We start from the raw sequence: 24233 nt of genomic DNA, 5'->3' as shown, positions 1-24233 counted from the left end.
ATTTTTTATTTACTTGTCCATTTATCTATTATACCTTGGCAGGTTCATTTTAATTCTATATCTATCCTCTGGTTCTACGATTGAAAGGTCTGAAAAAACTCATTGCCCTGTCCATCTGTGGCCTGTCAGCAGAAGTTGGAAACAATTTGCACATTTAAGTGATAAATTGTACTGAAAACATGCTTTAGTTTTATGAGATTCAGTTTTTAAAAAAAAGGCGCAGGCTGGGACAGAGAATGTCTTTTCACCCTCAGGACCTGGTTTCAAAGGTTCTCCAGACTATTCTGCCTTGTGGTTTTGAAGTGCATATGCGAAATGAGTTTGCACAGGATATATTGGATTCTAAACAACACTGCTTTTATTGGGATCTACACTGGCAGTCTTGTTTTGAGAAGTCACAGGGCCGTAGATGCGGCAACTGAAATGCATTGCACTATTTCCTTATGCTCTTACCGTTTGTGGGTGAGTCATATTGCTTGGACATAATGGATGTCTTATTTTGCATGAAACCACATTGTACATATTCTGAGAGTAGTCTACTCTGTTAATAATCTTCATCTTGCTCAAAGCATTGAAAAGAAGTGTGAAATTGATTTTCCATATCACCTTATATTGTTGTTTATACCTTTTCCCCCCATAAATAGAATGTAGGCATTGCTGACAAGGCCCACGTTTAATTCCATTCTTTATTGCCCTTGAAAGGTGCTGGTCCTTCTTTAAGTATAGCAGTGTTATAAAGCTGTACAGCATACAAACAGGCCTTTCTGCCCAGCAGGTTCATATTGACCATCATGCCTATCTATACTAATTCCACTGGTTTGCATTAAATCTATATCCCGTTATGCACTGGTCATTCAGGTACTTTCCCCTGCAACTGCAGAAGATGCAACACCTGTCGCTATCCCTCAACCCTGTCCAGGGACCCCAACAGTCCTTTCAGGTTAGGCAGAGTTTCACTTGCACCTTCTCCAACCTCACCTACTGTATCTGTTGTTCAAGATGTGGACTCTTATCCATCGGCGAGACCAAATGCAGACTGGGTACTTGTTTTGCGGAACATCTTTGCTCAGCCCGCGTGAACCAACCTGATCTCCTGGTTGCTGGACACTTTTATTCTCCTTCCCATTCCTGCACAGACCTTTCTGTCCTCGGTCTACTCCATTGTCAGAGTGAGGCTAAATGTAAATTGGAGGACCAGCATCCCATATTTTGCTTGGGCAACTTACAGCTGAATATTGATTTCTCTCACTTCAGGTAGCCCCGGCATTCCCTCTCTCTCTATCCCCCCCCCACACCCAAGTCGCACTAGCTTCTCATTTTCACCCTACAAACAGCTTACAATGGCCTGTTTCTTTTTGTATATCTTTCATTCATTGTTCTTTATCCCCCCCCACATCACTGTTGATATCTCTCGTTTCCCTTATCCCTATCCAGTCTGAAGAAGGGTCTCGACCCGAAACGTCACCCATTCCTTCTCTCCAGAGATGCTGCCTGTCCCGCTGAGTTACTCCAGCTTTTTGTGTCTGTCTATGTGAACATAGTAATCTGTAAACACAATAAACAACCAAAATGGTTCTGTTTGAAAACTGTTTTTGTCTTTACACTATTATTGTTTATTTCTTAAAATATGACTGAACTTTTTTTGCTGTTGATTGTCATGTTTACAGAGTACTAAGTTGCGCTGCTGTAAGTTCCATTTTGGCATATATGACAATAAATCACTCTTTATTCTCTTGATTTGAAGTCTTGAATCCTTTCAGAGGAAGGGTATACAATAGTTGTCGTAGAACAAGTGCAAGATGGTTTAATGGGTTGATGCCAATGATAGGGGGTAGATTGTTGGAGGCAGGGACATGGAATTATCCTACAAAGAAAGATTAAGATGATTTTGCCTAAATCTCCTGGAATTTTGAAAAATAGCAGTGATCGCGTTGGAACATATACAGTTCTTAAAAGGCATGATAGTGCATCGTTGGAGAATCGATCAAGAGATCATGCTTTCAGAAGGAAAAATTGGCAATTTAGATGAACGTTTATTCACAGTTTACTATAGATTTTAGATTCTGAGGGCTTACTTGATGAGAGTATAGAAGACTTGAGATTGATTTCCAAATACTATTTAGATTAGGGAATACTGAGGAATAGCAGGGAATTAGTGTAGAGGTTGAAGATTAATGTAATGATAGGGAACTATTTAACCTATTCAAGCTCATTTTTGAATACTTGTCTGAAATTCGTGTGGGTTGCAGTTTGGGATGCACCACCTTCTTCATGGTTACTTGCACTCCTAGTGGCTCATTGTAACTACTATGTTTCCTGAGACTATTGCTTCATAGAAAGTAAATGGGGCATATGTAATGGGGCTGACTTCTGTAGGTACTTTCACTGCTGTAGATCCAAAGCCCTGGTAATTAGTATATGGCCTGTATTATATGTGATATTAAAATGTAATAATATATGCACAAAACTTTATTAAAAAGGCCAAATCAAGAATTATCCAGTTATGCCAAAATAAGATATCTGAGAAGAAGCTATCCATGCTGTGCTGGAAGTTTGTATTAGGATTTAACAAATCTAAATTGTATACCTGTGGATCAGGAAACCCCTTGAACATCATGTACTGGAGTTGTACTGGTTTGCAGTGCTGGTCTCCAGCATTCAGTAGCGGCACATTTTCCCCATAAATCACGTGTTAATTTCTCTGCAGGAAAATAAATGGTTGACTGTCCATATTTGTTGCAGTGAATAGGAATTCTGATGAGGTTCTGACTGTCTACCCTATGTATGCCTCTTATAACTGTATATTCTGTCAGGTCTCCCCTTAACCTCCAGTGCTCCTTGTAGCTAATACCCGCTAATCCAGGCAGGATTCTGGCAAATCTCTTCTGCACACTTTCCAACGTCTCTGCACCCTTCCTGTGCCCAGAACTGCACATAATACTACAAATATGGCCTTACCTAAGTCTTCTCGAGCTGCATTATGACATCCTGACTCATACTCAGTGCCCAGACCAAAGAAGGCAAGCATACAGAATGCCTTCTTTACTCTTTCTTAAAACTTTGCACTGAGGGTGTTGTTGAAATTTGTGGCCGCATCCCATAATGGCAATGGCTATTAAGGTGTTGCTGCTGTTACAAATTAGCACATATATAGACTGCACATATATAGACTCCTCAGATAGTTGCTCATTTTCTGCACCTGGTTTTCTTGGAACGTTGTACTTATCTGTACCGATACCATTTACATTGATAAAAAACTTGCAAGGTTTGTTTCCAATTAGTTGCTAATCTATTTAGAGTCCCTTTACTACTCATTTTTTTAGCTCTCGACCAAACATTCGAGATCTGGGTTGATAAGTTGACACATGAGATCTAGTAACAGAATTAGGTCATTCGGCCCATTGAGTCTGCTCCGTTATTCAATCATGGTTGATCTATCCTTCCCTCTCAATGCCATTCTCCTGCTTTCTCCTCGTAACCTTCGACAGCCTTCTAATCAAGAACCTATCAATCTTTGCTTTAAAAATATGTAAAGACTTGGCCTCCACAGCCGTCTGTGGCAATGAATTCCTCAGATTCACTATCCTCTTGTATAAGAAATTCATCCTCATTTGCTTTAAAGATATATCCTTTTATTCTGAGGCTGTGCCCTCTGGTCTTAAACTCTCCCACTAAAGGAAGCATTCTCTCCACATCCATTATCTGGCCCTTTCATTATTTTGTTAAGTTTCAATGAGATAGTTCCTTCATCCTTCTAAACTCAGTGAGTACAGGCCCAGAATCATCAAGCACTCATCATATGTTAATCCAATCATGCCCGGAATCATTCTCGTAAACCTCCTCTGGACCCTTTCCAACACCAGGACATCCCTCCTCAGACATGGGGCCCAGAATTCCTCACAATACTCCAAATACAGTCTATCCAGTGCCCTATAGGGCCTCAGCATTACATCCCTGCTTTTATATTCTAATCCTCTTGAAATGAATGCTAACTTTGCATTTGCCTTTCTTACTAATGATTAGAATGGCAAATTAGCCTTTTGGGAATCCTGCACCAGCACTCCCATGTCTCTTTGCAACTCCGATTTCTGAAACCCCTCCCCAATTAGAAAATAGTCTACGCCTTTTCTCCTATTACCAAAATGCATCACTGCACATTTTGCTGCTCTTCTTCCATCTGCCACTTATTTATCCACTCTTGCAACCTGTCTAAGTCCTTCTGCAGACTCTTGACTTCCTCAACACCACCTGCCCCTTCTCCTATCTTTGTATCCTCTGCAAACTTGGCCAATAAAGCCATCAATTTAATCATCCAAATCATTGATATATAACGTGAAAGGTAGCGGACCCAACATCGACCCCTGTGGACCTGGAGACATCCGAGGCTTGACCCCTGCCTGACTCTGACGACTGGGAACAGTGGAGGAGAGTGGAAGGATTCAGCGATGGCAGTGGACACAGGAAAAAGGGGCGTTTTCAAAATGTGACAATAAAGTATTATCATCATCATCAATACCGGCAACCAACCTGAAAAGGCTCCCTTTATTCCCACTCTTTGCCTTATGCCAGTTAGCCAATCTTCTATGCATGCTAGTATTTTCTCTCTAATGTCATGGGCCTCCATACTCTGTGGCAGCCTCATGTGTGGCACTGTATCAAAAGCCTTCTGAAAATCCAAGTAAACAACAACCATTTTAGCCTATTATATCATGTGCTTTTAGAAACATAGAAAAACATAGGTGCAGGAGTAGGCCCTTCGGCCTTTCGAGCCAGCATCGCCATTCAATATGATCATAGCTGATCATCTAAAATCAATACCCCGTTCCTGCTTTTTCCCCATATCCCTTGATTCCTTTAGCCCGAAGAGGTAAATCTATCTAAACCTAACTCTCTCTTAGTAGTACTAGGAAACCTCATCCTTAATAAATGACTCTAAAATCTTGTCAACCATTGAAGTCAGGCTAACCGGCCTATAGTTTTCCATCTTCTGCCTCATCCTCTCCTTGAACAGTAGAGTAACGTTTGCAATTTTCTTGCCCCCTGGTACCACTCTTGCGTCTAGTGATTCTTGAAAGTTAACTACTATTGCCTCCAAAATCTCTACACCTATCTTTCAGAACCCTGGAGTGTAGTCTGTCTGGTCCAGGAGACTTCAGCCTCCCAAGCACCTTCCTCTTAGTAATACCACCACTAACATCTGCCCCCGACTCTCTTGAATTTCTGGCATGTTGCTGGTGTCTTCCGCGGTGAAGACTGACGCAAAAAACGTATTCAATTATTCCAACATTTCTTTATTCCCCATTCCTACTTCTCCAGTGTAATTTCCAGTGGCCCAACGTCTGCTCTTGTCTGTCTTTTAATCTTTATATCTGAAGAAACATTTGGTATCCTCTTTTGTATTATTGGCTAGCTTATCTTTATATTTCATCTTTTCTCCTTTTATCGCTTTTTTAGTTGCCTCTATTGGTTTTTAAAAGCTGCTGAAACCTCTAGCTTCCTGTTAATCTTTGCTTATTATATGCCTTTAATGCTGTCATTGACTTTGTTAGTTCTTCACGTTAGAATAGAATTTGCATGTGCCACAGATTTCACGATCATGTATTGTTTTAATTCTTGATCCTTTAGTGCTCAAGAAGATATAGTTTTGCATGTTTTTTTCTTTTCTTCTAATAGATTGAGAAACCCCCAGTTCCCCCATGTCAGCTTATTTGAAATGTTAATTAATTTCTGAGAACCATTCATCTGACACACAAAACAAAATAAATGTCTGGCAAACAACCAAATTTGTGACATCTTAAAAGCTTCTGCATTCGAGAATGGCTACTGTTTCTCACTTTTTATAAAGCTTTGATGTCAATTTTAGATTGTGCTAGTCCGTGATAAAAAACTGCATGTTCAAAGAACTTTGCAGGTTCTGTGAGCAAGCAATGAAAAATATCACCTGGAGCTGTTGACTCATGGCAAATGATACTCAGAAATTTAAAGAGGATTAAACGGAAATGATAGCATCTTTTTGCAATGAAAGTAGGCTAGTTACTGTAGAAACTACAGTAGGTGGAGATTAGACACAGATACTGTAAGATAAGTGTAGTTATTCATCTTAGTTACTCAACGACGTGTTCATTCTGCTTGATTGCTAGCGAATTACTCACTTATATCCTCCGTGACTAGGTACATTGTTCTTTTATTCAGGCTTGAAATTTAGTGCAGTAGGTACAAGAAGACTTGCATTTCACTGGGTGCACCACAAAGTATGGTAATGTGTTGTTCCTCGATATGGATGAGAATTGAACTTGGAGTACATTTCTTGCCGACTTTGGGACCCAGTGCTTATGAAGGCAGTATGCCTTAGATAGAAAAACAATGTAATAACATCTGACATTGTGCAGGCCACTCAAATTAATGCCTGTTAACTTATTCACTTTCACTGCATGCCCACTAATTACGGACCTTCATTGCTGTTTTTTTTAAATGAAAACATGAAGGCACACAATCGAAATGTACCATGAACATTAAAATAGTAATTTGCTTACACCTGAAATAAAGATTAAAAAAAAAATATTTTACTGCAAAGAGGAAGAGTGAAGCAAATCTGCAACATTGATACTGTGATTTTATCTCCTTTTAAATATCTTTGATAAATTATGTTCATATATTACTGTTCCAAGATCAAAATCTTGGAACATCTGACCTCACGGCTACCTTATAGCAACATGAGTACCTTCTCCAGAACAATCTGCGGGGTTCACGAAGTCAGCTCACTGGCACATTCTCAAAGGCAATTATAGATAGGTCATAAATTCTGGCCTTGTCAGTGATGGCTATTTGCCATAAAAGGAAATGAAAAGCTGTCCAGAGAGAAAGTACAAAATATTGCACTTTCAATACATTTCTGGCAGTCTGATTCAATTTAAACTGTGATTTCCACTAAACTTCAATCCTGGGGTTTCTGCAAAATACTATTTTAAAGCATAATCTGAAGAAGCGTCTCGATCAGAAACGTCACCTATTCCTTCTCTCCATAGATGCTGCCTCACCCGCTGAGTTTCTCCAGCATTTTTGTCTACCTTCGATTTTTTCAGCATCTGCAGTTTTTTCTTAAACAAAGCATTTATGATGTCTGTTCGTCCCTCTTTAAGATGGACTGTGACACACAAATATTATGAATTCTGTTCTTCCTGGATGATTCTGAATTGGAAATGGGACGGTAATGTTGCAATTAAGTGCTCCGGCAGCTCGTTCCATACACTCTCCACCCATTGTGTGAAAAGGTCATCCCTTGGGATCCTATTAAATATTTCTCCCTTCACCTTAAACCTACAGTATGTCCTATGGTTCTTGATTCCCCTACTCTGGGCAAGAGACTGTGCGTCTCCCCAATTTATTCCTCTCATGATTTTGTGCACCTCTATAAATCACACTTCATTCTCTTGTGCTCCAAGGGGTGTGGTCCTTGCCTGCTCATCCTCTCCCTGTGGCTCAGGCCCTTGTGTCCTAGCAACATCCTTGTAAATCTCCTCTGTTCCCTTTACAGTTGGAAAAACATCTTTCCTTTAGCATAGTACCCAGAACTGAACACATTACTTTAAATGCGGCCTCACCAACACCTATGTAGCTGCAACATGAACTCCCAACTTCTGAACTCAATATTTTGACTGATGAAGACTAATATGCCAAAGTCTTTTTGACCACACCATCTACCTGTGATGCCACTTATTACAAACTATGTACCTGCATTCCTAGATTCCCCTGCTCTACAACACTCCCCCGAATGTAGTCAAACTGGTCGCCCACTTGTGCTAGTGGACATTGCAGGATGACTATGCACTACTCATGATCTACAAATCCCAGGTTTAGATTGAAGCATGTGTAGCAGGACTCTCGATAAGATGGCCAATAGGTAAAGGCACTGTGGTGGGAGTACCACGTTATTATCCTGGGAAAACTGTAGGTATTAAGTACATCTGAAAGCAGCATTAAAGAAGTGAATAAGATCATAGTCCTAGAGAGATACAGCATGGAAAAAGGCTTTCGGCCCATTAAGTCCATGCCAACCATCAACCATCCATTTACACTAATCCTACATTCTCCCCACATTCTCAACAACTCCTCTGAAATTCTACAACTCAAATGCACAATGGGGTCAATTCGTAGAAGTCAATTAATCGACCAACCTGCATGTATTTGGGATGTGGGAGGATATCTTGGTATTCGGAGGAAGCCTGGGTGGTCAAGGAGAACATACAAACTTCACATCGACCAACGTCAGAATTGAACAAAGAGTTTCTGGCGCTGCGAAGTTTAGTTTAATTTAGAGATACAGCATGGAAACAGGCCCTTCGACCCATGCCAACCAGCGATCACCCATACAGTAGTTCTATCCTTCACACTAGGAACAATTTACACAAGCCAATTAACCTACAAAGATTTCAAAGGTTACAAATGTATTTTATTGTCACATGTACAAATTAAGGTGCAGTGATATGCGAATTACCATTAGAGTAATACGACAAAAAAAAGCACCAAGACACACAACTATATAAAAGTTAACATAACCATCCACCACAGTGGATTCCTCATATTCCTCACTGTGATGGAAGGCAAAAAAGTCCAAACTTCTTCCTATTTATTCTCCCGCGGACGGGGCAGTTCAACCATCCATCGGGGCGACCGAAACTCCCGCGTTGGAGCGATCGAAACTCCCGCGTCGAGGTGGTCAAAACTCCCGCAGCTTGGAATTCCAGAAGTCGGTCTCTGATTAGAGACCGCGGGCTCCGCGATGTTTAGCCCGCAATCACCCATGGTTGGAGCTCCGATGTCGACCCCTGACAAAGGGATTGCGAAAATCTCATCTCTGTCGTGGTAAGAGATTAGAACAAGTTACCCCCAACCCCCCTCCCCAAAAACAAGTTAAAGGACACTAAAAACATACATTTAACACGTACAATTAAAACACAAAGAAGGAAAGGACAGACAGACTGTTGGCGATGCTGCCATTGCTGGCGCCACCCGGTGGTTAAACGCACCGTCTTTGGAATGTGGGAGATGGGCACCCGAAGAAAACCCACGTGTCACAGGAAGAACATACAAACTCCAGTACATTCCAAGCACCCACCATCCTCCGGGTGAAAGATTTGTCATGCACATCTCTTTAAATGTTGCACCTCTCACTTTAAAGTTATAGCCTTTACACTAAGAAATAGGTTCTGACTGTCTGCCCTATCTATGACTCTCATAATTTTAAATATTTCTATCAGTTCTCACCTCTGCTTCTGATGCTCCAGAGAAAACAATCCAACTTTGTCCAACCTCTTCTTATGGCTATGTAGGATGGAACTGCAGATGCTGGTTTACACTGAAGATAGACACAAAATATTGGAGTAACTCAGTGGGACAGGCAGCATCTTTGGATAGAAGGAATGGGTGACGTTTCTCTTCCGACTGAGCTCAGTCTGAAGAAGGGTTTCGACCCGAAACGTCACCCATTCCTACTAACCAGAGATGCTGCCTGTCCCAGTGAGTTACTCCTGCATTTTGTGTCCCTCTCTTGGAGCTAATATACTCTAATCCAGGCAGCATTCTGGTAAACTTGTTCTGCACCCTCTCCAAAGCATTCTTAACCTTCCTCTAATGGGAAGACCAGAATTTCCCACAAAATTTGAAACGCAGCCAACGAAAGTCGTATAAAGCTGTAACATGACTTCATAACTTATATACTTAATGCCCTGACTGATGGCAGCAAGCATAACACATAACACCGATGAAAGTAAGCCAGAATGGACATTAAAGGCAAATCATACTGATGAGATATCAGAGAAGATTGATTAAAGGATTGTAGTAGTCGACTTCTCTGTATGCATTCAACAAAGTCCCACATATAAGAATGGTCAACATGTTTTAATTTTAATTGTCTACTGTATATCATGTTGTTACTTGCGAGCAAAGCACCAAGGCAAATTCCTTGTACGTATACATACCTGGCTAATAAAATGTATTCAATCAATCAATCAAGTTGATTCCAATGGAGTCAAAGGATCCGTGAGCAGCATAAATAAGAACTTAGTTTAGGGTCCAAACCCAGAAAAGTATGGCAAATGAATATTTTTCAGACTGGATGATGAAAGGACCATCACTACTTTTATATCAATGACTTGGATGGAAGTGATGAATGGTGAAGACAATAGTTAAGGACATAACGAGAACATAGACCAGCAGAATAGGCTGACAGGTGGTGGATGATATTTTAATACAGAGAAGTGTTAAGTAATTCATCTTGGCAGAAGGAGCGGGGAGAAGCAAAATAGAATAATTGCCACAGTTCTAAAAGGTGTACAGGAAAAGAATATATGGATATGCATAAATCTTTGAATGTGGCAGGAAATGTGGCAAAGGCTTGTAAAGAATTAGGAATCTTGGCAGAGTAGAGACAAAAATACAAAAGCAGACTAGTTATATATGAATGGTTCTGGGGTATTTTATCTAATTCTGATCGCCACATTTAGTAGTAGCTCAGCAGTTAGTATTCTTCATAAGTTGTAGGAGCAGGAGTAGGCCATTCAGCCCATCGAGTCTACTCCACCATTCAATTATGGCTGATCCTATCTTTCCCTCTCAACCCCATTTACCTGCTTTCTCCCCATAACCTTTGACACGCTTATTAATCAAGTATCTGTCAATCACCGCCTTAAAATACCCAATGACTTGGCCTACATAGGCAATGAATTCCACAGATTCACAACCCTCTGACTAAATAAATTCCTCCTCATCTCCTTTCTAAAGGTATGTCCTTTTATTCTGAGGCTATGGCCTCTGGTTCTGGACTCTCCCATTAGTGGAGTAGTCAAAATTGCTTCTGGCTACTAAATCCCCCAAAGGTCTTCGTCTCCAAGTACAAAAGGACCACTCCTGCCAACCCGATCTGGCTACCTTTTAGAGATATCTCCTCCTAAAAATTCCTTTGATGGTGGGAAGGTCAGTGGATGAGCAGTATTCATCACTTTTTGTAATCTCCTTCATTCATGGGTGATTATGTTGCTGAACCAAGCTGTGATGGAGCCGGTCTACTGTACACATTTAGAGGTTCAAGAGAGTATTTTTCAACACACTGAATCTCCTTAGTCTTCTTAGAGGCATTGATTGGCTTTCTTTATGATTGTATCAATGTGCTGGCTCCAGGACAGATCTTCAGAGATATGCATGGCCAGGAACTTGATGTCGTTGAATCACTTCACCAGTGACCAGTTGATGAAGACATGATTGTGAATTTTCAGTTTTCCTCAATCAGTTCCTTGGTTTTACTGACGTTGAGAGCAAGGTTATTGCTCTGCCACCATTCAATCAGGCGATCGATCTCCCCCTTGTACTTTGACTCATCACAATTCGTAATTCATTCAACAATGGTGGTGTCATCAGCGAATTTAAAGATGGATTTGGAACTGTGTCACACATTTTACAGCTGACAGATGCATGCATGCTTGCACGCAGATGACAACTCCTTCATTGGAGGCTATTCGTGGGCTTCACATTTAGGTTGAATGCATGCTGGCAACCATGGATATGGATGTTATGAAGTTAGTAAACCGAAGTTTCAGAATTCATATCAGCAGATGACAGCATGTACTGAACTCTTGTGTCCTTCATTCTCCTCAATGCTTTGTATTTTCTGCCTCTGTGCATATTTCCTGATTGCATTCCCTCTTGCATTTACGCCCATTTGCCTTTATCGCAGATGAATTGCTGAGAATCCCACCTGGTTAGGACCTCTCCCCCACAAAGCTCCCGTGAGAAAGCTATCACTAGTACCGCGGCATTGTGTTGGATGTCTCCACACACCAGTTTGGCTCCTAACACTACAAACGCATTTCAAGGGATGGCACAGGTGGGGGTGCAGTGAGGATGAGGTATTGGGGATTATTTTGGAAGCTCCCTGGAGGCTGAGATCTCGCACTGCTCCTGCTCAAAGGAGGATTATGATAGAATAACCAGCACAACAAAGCAGATTAGATGCCGTATTGAAAGGCTTAATGACTTTGCCTTCCATCACAGTGAGGAGATGTTGGAGACTCACTGTGATGGATGTTTATGTAAACTGTGTTAAGTGTGGGTCTTGGATTGTTTTGTAATGTAAAACTGTAGAAATGATATTTCGTTCAAACCTGGGTTTGAATGACAATAAATTGCATTCTATTCTATTATCAGGCTTGCCAGGAGACCTGTAGAATCAAAGAACTGCAGATACTGGGGTCAACACACAAAAGGTCCCAGAGTTCCCTCAGCACTCAGAACATTAAATTCTCCAATTTTAAGTAACCTCTAACTAACACCTCATCTCATACCCCCATCCCACCCCTGTGCCCCACCTGACTCCAACCTATTTCTCCCCTCCACCCTTCCCTCCCCCGCTACTTTCCTCCATCTATCTTCATAAACCACAATTCTTTCTTATCTCCAGCCTTTGTTGCAACCATCTGCTTATCAACCACGCCCTCTCCTATGTTGACCCATTACCTGCAACACTTTGTCTTGCCTCTCCCTTTACAGCTTTCTTTTCAGAAGAGATGTAAAATGACTGCTGTTTTTGTCTTGATTATTGAGGTTTATTGCACAAAAGTCCAATTTTCTGAAAGAAAATAATTAAAATGTTGTATTTTTGCGGCAGAACAGTTGTTTCTTCATTTTGTGTTTATTCTTTCAGGTATTGATGGCGAACAAGGGTGACATAGTTGGTGTGTACAACCTGACTCCTGCATTCACTCCCATAGGCGCCATGTTCAGCGTTAACCCAAGTGAAGGGTCGCTGTTGCCAGGCGATTACCAAGTATTGGATGTTGCATTTAGATCCAGCATTCTTGGGGAATTCATGGAAGACTTATACTTTACTGTGGATGGGTCTGGAAGACCAATCAGAGTTACTTTTAAGTAAGTGGTTCAGTTAGTTTAATTTGCTAGTATTTTCATGGCAGTCTTTGGGTAAAGACAAACAGGTGGTTTCAGGAAATGTCATAGAGTCATACAGCATGGAAACGGGCCCTTCGCCTAACTCGTCCATGCCGACCAGGTTTTATAGCTGAGCTGAGGATTTTCATGCATTTGGCCCATATTCCTCTAAACATTTCGTATCCATTTACTTGTCTAAATGTCTTTTTAATATCACCATTTAACCTGTCTGCCCAGTTTTCTCTAGCAGCTTGATCCATATATGTTTCACCCTCTGCATGAAGAAATTGCCCCTCAAATCTCTTTTTAATCTTTGGTTTAAACAAGCATCTTCAGTCCCTTCCTACACAGCAAATATACTCACTGGGCCCACTTTATCCTTGCCAACCTTTTTGGTCATCTAACTAATCCCATTTGCACCGTGTGAATTTCACTCAGACAGCACTCCCCTCCCCCCCCGCTTGCCCTATCCCCCGCCTGCATAACGGGCTGGTGAAGGTAGCGATGTGTGTTCCACTCTGACACTCGCGCTCCAGTTGCCGTTTTTTCAGGCGACTGACGGCAACTTGACAGTCGCCGGCAGTCGCCTGAAAAATCTCAGACATGGGATAGGCACATTGCATTTCATATCCTTGTAAAGTGGTTCTGATTACTTACACTGTTATTTTAAAACTACCTATCGTTTTGAAGGTAATTTTGGGAATTGTGCAGCACCACCAGTTGGTTTGTCATTTCACCTTGTTTTACATGCTATCAATAAACGCTTTAAATTAGTTTCTGAGAGTAATCTCGCATGAAATGTATTATACAATGTCGATTCCAATTGCAGAGGGAAATTTTCTGCTGCTCTGTTATAAATTGAAGGAAATTGCCCAGATTGTTTCACTGCACTATTGACGCATTCACCTTGCATTTATTCATTATCATTGAAACTTGCTGAGAGCAGGTATTGTGACCGCTCAGAATTAATCGTTAAGTGACCTCCTAGCAGATGCATTGTTAATTGTTAACCCCACTGCTGTTGAAAACATGCTGATAGCTACATGTTCTCTACAGGGGACGTATTATTGGACCAACATTTCATTTCAATTTGCCTTTACTGAACTTCGGGGAGGTTTCGTATGGTGAGTAATAAGAGGATGTAAGAGAAATGGAGAGGATTTTTTTGGCATTGTTTAATAATGGAAAGTAAAGTTGTTGAGTATTTAAATTTGTACTTAATTAAATGATTGGTACTCTAAATCTTAACCAAAATATTTCCCTTCAATATCTGAGGAACTGGTTGTATGTGTTATTAAATGCTAGTTGCATTTAAGAGAGAATATGTAAATGAAGCATTTTGAAATGGGTACCGTTATTCCTAAAGTGGATTTATATCTCCCAAGATGTAAGATGTAAAGCTCAGAGCCTGTTACTAACTTGGTCATAACACAAAGTGCTCGAGGAACTCAGCGGGTCAGGCAGCATCTGTGGAGAGAATGGGCAGGTGACATTTCGAGTCGGGCCACTTTGATTGTAGATCGGGTGGGAGTAGAAAGCTAGAGAAGAACGGTGGAAGCAGGATGAAGCCTGGCAAGTGATAGGTCAATGCAGATGCAGTGGGTTTGATTGGGAGATGGGTGGAGTATGCGGCAAAAGCTAGAGGTGAAAAGGAGACAAAAAGGAGTCTCACAAGGAGTGAAGAGGAGAGAAACATAAAGCCAGGGGGAGGTATATAGTCAAACAAGCGTAGACTAGGCAAGCATTTTGCCAAAGACTAAGTGGAGAGAAGGCAACCGTTTCGCTGACCACTTACGCACTGTCTGACGAGGCCTGCTGTATCTCTAAGTTACTAACCATTTTAACTACTCTTCCCATTCCCAAACGGACCCTTCTGTCTTTGACCTCCTCCATTGCCAGTGTGGCCTCATGCAAACTGGAGGAACAACACCTCATATACTGGTTGGGTAGCTTACAACCAATGGTATGAACATCAGATTCTCAAATTTCAATCACCCCTATCCCTTCCCTCTTTCCTGTGCTCCCCCTCCCCAGCGTGTACCTATTTCTCCCACTATATCCCAGCGCCCCCTCCCCCTCTGCAGTTAACCTGCTCCTATCCTCTCCTTCACACACTCATCTCCCATTCCCGAGTCCCTTATTTCTCTTTTATTCCTCCCTTTTCAAATCCTCCCCTCTCCTTCTACCTAAATTCTGCTCTCTGGCTTTACATTTTACTACACCTCACCTTACCAGACATTATTTTGTCTCCTTTTCACCTCCAGCCTTCGTTACTTACTCTACCCACCTGTCAGTCGAATCTCTCTCACCTCTATCCACATATTAATTGCCAGGTTTTGTCCCACACCTACCTCTCTTTTCCAGCTTTCTCTGCCCTACTACAATCAGTTTGCAATTCGATACGTTACCTGTCCATTCCCTCCACTGATGCTGCCTGACCCACTGAGATCCTCTCATCTTTTGTGTTTTTCTCAAGATTCCAGCATCTGCAAATTCTTGTGTCCCCACTCACATGGGCAAGCTGATTTTAAACATCTTAGTCTGATACCTGGTAAAATAGATATAATGTTTTCAGTGAAATATCTTGTGACATATTATTAGACAGCATCCATTTATTTTCAAATTTATGGTCATTCAGTGGGCTCCGGCCATTAATAATATCTATTTTATGCCAAAATGATTGATTATTTAGTCTATTGTTACTGATATGTTATCTATATGAGCTTTAAATTGCTGTTCTGCATTAGAGACAATTCTGTCATTTCTTTTTAAGTTGGACAAATTGATGCATTGGAAGAGGTATTATAAAATCAATGTAGATTAGTTGTGGATGAGCAAGATACGATTGTTAGGAAACCTAAGTTATTCAGGTCCATTTATACAAAACAAACAGTTGTTTTTTCAATCATTCAGTTTGTTCACACAAAGAAGAATGTTTTTTTCTCTCAATGCAACAAATAACTCATTAATTTGGGCAAGTGATCATCCCACTGATATCCATATACGTCCAGTGAGGCAAAATATATTGTTTAGAATTTCAGAATAAAAGAACATACCTTTAAAAAGGAGGTGAAGAGGAATTTCTTTAGCCTGAGGGTGGGGAATCTGTAGAATTCATTGCTGTAGACGGTTGTGGAGGTCAAGTCATTGGGAATTTTTAAAGTGGAAATTGACAGCTTCTTGATTAGTAAGGGTGTCAAAGGTTAAGGGGAGAGGGCAGGAGAATGAGGTTGAGAGAGAAAGATAGTTCAGCCATGGTTGAATGGTGGAGTCGCATTGATGTGCATAATTTCCTATTTCTACTCCTACGAATTATGAATTTATGAGCATGAATAAATTCCAAGCTAACTTATCCTCTCCCTACAGCTCAGGACCTTGAGTACTGGCAATTTCTTTGTTCTTTTGTTCTTTAGTCTTTTCTGTGCTCTTTCCAGCTTAATGGCATCTTTCCTATAGCAAGGTAACAAAAACTGAACATAATACTTCAGGTGTGGTGTCACCGACTGTCTGATAAAGTTTCAAATTCCATACTCAACTCTCAAACGCTTTCTTAAACAACCATACGGCGTTGCTCTCATGATCTGTGTACTTGGTAAAATCTTCCCGGGCACATTTTCGTTGCCAGGAGGCCGCGCAGCTTGCCGGGAGACGATCTTCGTCTTATACATCGGTGAGACCAAGCAAAGATCGGCTCATCGGGATCATTGCAATCTGTACATAGCACAACTCACAAGAAACAATGTCATGAAGGACCAGCAAATTTGTTTAAGATTCATATAAAATGAGAAAACAATGGCCAAGATGCATATCTAAGCGAATCTGTGTTTGTCAAGTCCTTCTAAACCTTTCCTATTCAAGTACTTTCCATCAAAAAGTTGTAATTGTACCTGCCTCAACCACCTTCTCTGGCAGCTCATTCCAAATACCCACTGCCTCTTTGTTAAAAACTTGTCCCCAGGGTTCCCTTAAAATATTTCCTTTGTTCTCCTGCATTCCAAATCACGACTGCCTCATCTGAAACTCAATCCCAGCCCAAGCGCTAATTGTCTCTGTGGTAATCTCTTACCACCAACAACCCTCATCCTCACCACAGTATGGTTTCCCCCTAAAACCCTAAAAACCACACCCAAGGCTTGAACATCAGCCTTCCCACTCTTGAATGGCTCAGATTGTTTTCAGAATCACAGGTTAAATTTCTCCAGCTGGAAGTTTTCTGAAACTGTGCCTGACCAGTCTTTCTGGTAGATATTATACAAGAGCCTGCAGACATGGAGTCTGGAGAAAACAAAAACAAACTCAGTGGATCAGACATTATCTGTGGAGGTAGAGAGACATTTGAAATTTTGGGTTGAAGCCCAGCATCAGGTCTTGCAGTTATCTAGCTGTTGAGAGGGGCGAAAATGATAATGAAAATTGAAATTGATATTGAGATCCTGCCCTTTAATTCAACCGAAACGTTGTTTCCATAGCCTTGTTAGATTATCAGGTATTCTGGCATCCCAGTATTAGATTTGAACAGTTTACATTTGCTAAGCTAACAGCTGAAAATGAAGATAAATAAACTTCAAATATTAAACGTTGCACAAAATAAAGTGCTGCACTGCTTTTGAAAGTTTGGTTTTGATTCTGTTAAATAACATGGTCAGTATTGCAGTTTCTGTCTTGCAACAAATCCTGCAGAGATTTGAGAAGCCTACCAGTTATTAAGAAACTTCTCAATGAATTATGTTTGGAGTAAATTATAGCTCAACTTGGTGCATGGTGTAATTGCATCTGCATACTTTTTAATAGATCTTTCTTTTCCCCCAAATTTCAGGTTTTCCCAGCACTATATCATGTCGCCTTACCAATACTTCCATTGTACCAATGGTATTTAATTTGTGGGTCCCTGGTGATGGAACTGCTGATGTCGTTAGAGCAAATGTCACTCAGGCCTCAGAAGAGAGAAGAATCCTTTCTTGGGCAAACCTTGGGTATGGAGCAAAACCCAAAGAATTCAGTATAAATCCTAGCAGCGGTACTATCATGGCACAAGAGGAAATGGAGATTCAGGTAACAACATATCACCTTAACTTTTGTCATTTGTTTTCTGGTTGAAACTGTCCTGTCGAAATCCTTGGCACCTGACTGAACCACAGAAATTATCCCTGATCATATTTTTAAGTAAATGCACTATCTCAGTCAAGTAAGGGTTCAGAGAACGGCACCTAATCCGAACTTTCCATCAGCCGGAATGCTGTCAGGTGAGATTGCAAAAGTTGCACTGGTAGATTAATTAGATACAGATTGGTGCAGATCTTCGTTCATTTTAGTTCTTTGTTAGATCTTAATTAGAATTAATTAATTTGTATACATCTATACTACTGATCCAAATATGCTAGACCACGTTAGTTGCTGGACTGGAGAGTTTCAACCTGTACTTCCATTAGAGGTGGCCTTCTCTTTCATTTGTTTAGGTCTTTATTCATTAGGAATCATATATACATTCAGTCTTTGTTGGGAATGGAATATACGATGATTGGATGTGATTATTCACCACTTTCTAACTCCATGACTTCATCTTAGAGCCCTATAAACTAATGTGAAATTTCACTTGATATTGGCTATAGAATTTATGTTGAAGATAATAGAAATATTGAAACATAGAAAATAGGTGCAGGAGGAGGCCATTCGGCCCTTCGAGCCAGCATCCCGCCATTCATTGTGATCATGGCTGATCGTCCCCTATCAATAACCCGTGCCTGCCTTCTCCCCATATCCCTTGACTCCACTAGCCCGTACAGCTCTATCTAACTCTCTCTTAAATCCATCTAGTGACTTAGCCTCCACTGCCCTCTGTGGCAGGGAATTCCATAAATTCACAACTCACTGGGTGAAAAAGGTTTTTCTCACCTCAGTCTTAAATGACCTCCCCTTTATTCTAAGTGTGGCCCCTGGTTCTGGACTCGCCCAACATTGGGAACATTTTTCCTGCATCTAGCTTGTCCAGTCCTTTTATAATTTTATATGTTTCTATAAGATCCCCCCGCATCCTTTTAAACTCCAATGAATACAAGCCTAGTCTTTTCAATCTTTCCTCATATGACAGTCCCGCAATCCCAGGGATCAATCTTGTGAACCTACGCTGCACTGCCTCAATCACAAGGATGTCCTTCCTCAAATTAGGAGACCAAAACTGTACACAATACTCCAGATGTGGTCTCACCAGAGCCCCATACAACTGCAGAAGAACCTCTTTACTCCTATACTGAAATACTCTTGTTATGAAGGCCAACATTCCATTAGCTTTCTTCACTGCCTGTAGGCCAACTTTCAGTGACCAGTGTACAAGGACGCCCAGGTCTCGCTGCACCTCCCCCTTGCCTAACCTAACCCCATTGAGATAATAATCTGCCCCCTTGTTTTTGCTGCCAAAGGGGATAACCTCACATTTATCTATATTATACTGCATCTGCCACGCATCTGCCCACTCACTCAACCTGTCCGGTTCACCCTGCAACCTCCTAACATCCTCGTCACAGTTCACACTGCCACCCAGCTTTGTGTCATCTGCAAACTTGCTAGTGTTGCTCCTAATTCCCTCTACCAAATCATTAATATATATGGTAAACAGTTGCGGCACCAACACCGAGCCTTGCGGCACTCTACTTGCCACTGCCTGCCATCTGAAAAGGACCCGTTCACTCCTACTCTTTGCTTCAGGTCTGCCAACCAATTTTCTATCCATGTCAACACCCTACCCCCAATACCATGTGCTCTAATTTTAGTCACCAGTCTCCCGTGCGGGACCTTATCAAAGGCTTTCTGAAAGTCTAGATACACTACATTCACTGGCACCCCTTCATCTATTTTACTTGTCACATCCTCATAAAATTCCAGAAGATTAGTCAAGCATGAGATTTCCCTTTCATAAATCCATGTTGACTTGGACTAATCGTTTTACTGCTATCCAAATGTCCCATTATTACCTCTTTAATAATTGACTCCAGCATCTTTCCCACCAGCGAAGTCAGGCTAACTGGTCGGTAATTCCCCGTTTTCTCTCTCGCTCCTTTCTTAAAAAGTGGGATAACATTAGCTATCCTCCAATCCACAGGAACTGATCCTGAATTTATTGAACATTGGAAAATGATCACCAATGCGTCCACTATTTCTAAAGCTACCTCCCGGTGGACCCTGGGAAGCAGACCATCAGGCCCAGGGGATTTATCATCCTTCAATCCTATTAGCCTACCCAATACTATTTCTCGCCTAATGAAAATTTATTTCAGTTCCTCTACCCCCTTAGATCCTCTGTCCTCCAGTACATCTGGGAGATTGTTTGTGTCTTCCTTAATGAAGACAGATCCGAAGTACCTATTCAACTCTTCTGCCATTTCCTTGGTGCCCATAATAATTTCACCCATGTCTGCCTTCAACGGACCCACATTTGACTTTGCTACTCTTTTTCCCTTAACATATCTAAAGAAGCTTTTACTGTCCTTCTTTATATTCCTGGCCAGCTTCCCCTCATGTCATGTTTAGCACTTCAATTGAGAAAATGTATTCTGTAGTGAAATGTCCTGCACACACTATAAACAAAATATAAATGCTTAAAGAACTCGCCGTCAAGCAGCATCTGTAGAAGCAAATGTTGCAAATTCACTTTTGAGTTTGGACTCTACAGCAGGTCTGAGAGGGAAAAGGAAAATTTCGAATTTATAAAAGTACCGGGGAGGGGAGAATGGGGAATCAATGGGGGGGGGGGGGGGGGGGGTGGTGAGGAGGGGGGGGGGGGGGGTTTGTTGTTGACATTTTGGGTCAACACCCTGTGTCGTGACTGAAAGTGGAGAGAGACGATCGTCAGTATACTGCCGTACCGATGTCTAACCACACAACAATCACCACTCATTTATTTGACTGAATACTAACCTCTGATCTATGATCTGACTAACCACCCACCCCAACCTATGATTGCCAGCTTGATCGGGTCTCACTAACCAAGCCTGGTCTGCTCTCTTACACTCCCTCTGATCCTGTCACTACCATGATCCAAACCACTTAAGCTCAAACTGTAAATAGCAAAGGACACCTTATATTCAACTCAAACATACAAGAGCTATTTCGTCACCCTGGAGAACTTGGGCTTTGAGTTCACTGCTGAGATACTTAATCGATACATGCAATCTTTATTCCAACAGCTCCCTTTCAGATATTAGATATAAATCTTCTTTGTCAAGAAATTTGTACTGTGAACCAGAAGATAAAAGTACTGCAACAAACCTGCCACCTGTATGTTTTTTGTTACGCATGCGAATGCGAACACACACACACACACACACACACACACACACACACACACACACACACACACACACACACACACACACACACACACACACACACACACACACACACACACACACACACACACACACACACACACACTGTAATTTACAGCAAAGTTTTTCCGTGGACAAACCAGGACTGTGACATCATGCCAAACTCTTGTGGGTAGACAGGGATTTCTTATCCTGAAACTTGCATTTTTCCTTCCAGGTGACATTGTGCTCCAACACTGTAAAGAAATATGAGTCGGCCTTGGTTGTGGACGTGGCAAATGTTGGTGAGGAGGTATCAGCAATCCCCATCTTGGCACGGTAACTTCCCTTTTCATTGATCCTGCGAATATGCGTGTTAGGGTCAGAAGATGTGAATCCACTTTGCTGAGTGGTGTAATGACTTGGTTTGCAGATTCCCAGCCATTGTTTTTTTTGCAGAACACTGCAGTTCAAGTATTGTAGTGGTATTTAAGTTTGTAAATGAACTGGGAAATTGCAGAATCATCAGCATTGTTTGAAATAAAAACTGGATGGTCTACAATGTCACATCTCCACTCAGACAGCTGCCCACAAATCTCTCTCAATGTACCCATGAAAAATTGCAAGAAAGGAATGTTCTTTGCACCTTTCACAGTGGATTGAGTCCAAAATATAATTATCTCACCATAATTATCTTATGTCTTTAGACCAAGTCTTTGAATAGTGAAGGGAGGGGAAGATTGGGTGGTAGAGGATTGAATTTTAGGCAAGGGTTGGGAGGTGGGGAATTTTGGGGGAGAGGGAAGGCAGTGTGATAATTTTGCAGAATGTATGCAGGTGGAAATTTTGGAGGTGGTGATGATATATATTTTTTTAAAGGAGTGGGGTAGGGTATTCATGGAAGGGTGGGGACGTGGTGGATTATTTGGGTGTTGGGTGGGAGTTGGGGTGGATTTTGGAGGAGGATAAGGTGATGGTGGAGATTTGGAGGAAGGAGATTGGTGTGGATTTTAGAGGAGGAGGGGGTATATTAGCGATTTTTGGAGAGCGTATGGTGGTGGTCATTTTGGGAGAGGGTGAGGGATGGTGGGGGGTTAGGAGAGGGTTAGGATTTTGGCAGAGGTTTGGGTTGGTGGGGATTTTGATAGAGAGTTGGGAAGTGGTGGTGATTTTGGAAGAGGGTAGGGATGGTGGCGATATTGGGGAAAAGTGAGTCTTTGAGGAAGGATTTTTTGGAGCGAAAGCACGAATATAGATTGAAGTCACTATCATTTTTTAGATCATCTCTTTTGCATGTAATTTAGTAGACGTTTTTGGAAAAGAACTGCATGATTTGAAGCTGACGCCTACCACATGCTTAACAAGGATGGAAGAATGCAACTGATTACAGAAACATTATTGTGGACTGTGTGCCAAATGTTTTGTTGCATTTATAGTATTAGTGTATTATCTCAAAGCCAAACAAATAAATAACTGATGGATTTTAAATCATCCAAAGCTGACTAACGGTATTGCTCGGCTCAGGAACATTTTTTGTAAAGAATTGTGGGAAGGAATTTTCAGGCCTCTATGCCACAAATTATTGGTGATCCTTTTTGTTCACCATTGATTCAAACTAGCAGAATAAATGGCTGATATCTTACCGATTTTTTCCTACCTTTGTTTCACAGGTGTGTCGTTCCTATTGTGGAGGTAATTAACTCACATATTGATGTTGGACGCTGCTTTATCAACTATCCCTATCAATGCATGATAAAGCTTCAAAATACCAATGACCTCCCAGCTTGTTATGGCATAACTCCACAGGTGAGTTTGAACTCGAATACATTGCAGCTGGGCTGATATCAGAGTGGTTATTGCATAAATCGAATGCAGGTCCTCCCTAGGTTTCAAATCCCCAATTTATGGAAACTCGGTACACATGAATGGGAGATCTGCAGGACGGATGGTAGGGATAAATTCACTGGCTGCTACAGGGCATCTTTTGCTGAGTGGGAGAAGGCATCTCAATATGCTTTCTATCCCCTCAACCCCCACCCTCACCTAGCCTCCACAATTGGGAGCTGGGTTGAGCTGAGCAGAGCTGGGAGTGCTGGACAGGCTGACTAGCTCATTCACTGATCAGTGGGGCGAGGGAGGATAGTTAGCGGTTACCTAAAATTGTAGAATTCACTGTTCATACTGCTGGGTTGTAAGCTACTGCTGGAGCGACAGGTAAGACTGAGGTTCACGTGCATCAGCTCTAACCTCATGTATTGCATCTGGTGTTCCCAATGTGGTCTCCTGTACACTGTTGAGACAAAATATAGACTCGGCAAGCGTTTCGATGAAAAGTTGCACTCGATTTGCCAAAGACCACTGGATCTTCGGAGCCTCGGAGGCTCGGCCACGGGCCCAGTGGACGACATTGTCGGGAGGTGGTGACCTGTTTTTCTGGAGCTCCCGCAACAACAGCTTTGTCCGCTGGAATGGAGGGCGGCAGCTTACGCAGCTTCGACTGCCCCGAGCCACGGAGTTTGAACCGGCCCATTCGCGGAGCTCGGATTCAGCCGCGGGACTTGCTTACCATCACCCGGCGGGGTCACAACATCGGAGGCCTGGATTGCTTCAGCGCAGAGGGAGAACAAGGAGGGAAGAGACAAGGACTTTAAGACTTTTGCCTTCCATCATAGTGAGGAGGTGCCTGGTGGACTCACTGTGGTGGATGTTAAATCTGTGTTTATTGTGTGTTTTGTCATTTTATTCTATGTTATGACTGCAAGGCATGAAATTTCATTCAGACTGAAATGTCTGAATGACAATAAAGGATACTTGATACTTGACCTCCTGGTTGTGAACCATTTTAACTCTCCTTCCCATTTCCATACTGATTTTTCTGTCCTGGACGTCTTCGATTGCCAGAGCAAGGTCCCACGTGAACTGGAAGAAAAGCACCTTATACCTTGGGTAGTTCACAACCTAACGTTATGAACATTGAATTCACCAATTTTAGGTAAC

The 24233-nt window shown here is 41.7% G+C and overlaps 1 protein-coding gene across 1 annotated transcript in view; it reads left to right on the top strand.

Moving 5' to 3' along the window:
* hydin (HYDIN axonemal central pair apparatus protein) overlaps window positions 1-24233 on the top strand; it is a 109946-nt gene that overhangs the window by 62348 nt on the left and 23365 nt on the right. Inside the window, exons 12-16 of the mRNA XM_033035971.1 lie at window positions 12695-12918; window positions 13993-14060; window positions 17753-17988; window positions 21475-21575; window positions 22907-23042. Coding sequence (XP_032891862.1) covers window positions 12695-12918; window positions 13993-14060; window positions 17753-17988; window positions 21475-21575; window positions 22907-23042 — 765 coding nt within the window. The remainder of the gene's footprint in view (window positions 1-12694; window positions 12919-13992; window positions 14061-17752; window positions 17989-21474; window positions 21576-22906; window positions 23043-24233) is intronic.

Source organism: Amblyraja radiata, chromosome 17 (assembly GCF_010909765.2).
Source record: "Amblyraja radiata isolate CabotCenter1 chromosome 17, sAmbRad1.1.pri, whole genome shotgun sequence".
Taxonomy (NCBI): Eukaryota; Metazoa; Chordata; class Chondrichthyes; order Rajiformes; family Rajidae; genus Amblyraja; species Amblyraja radiata.
This window is presented reverse-complemented; position numbering and strand designations above follow the sequence as displayed.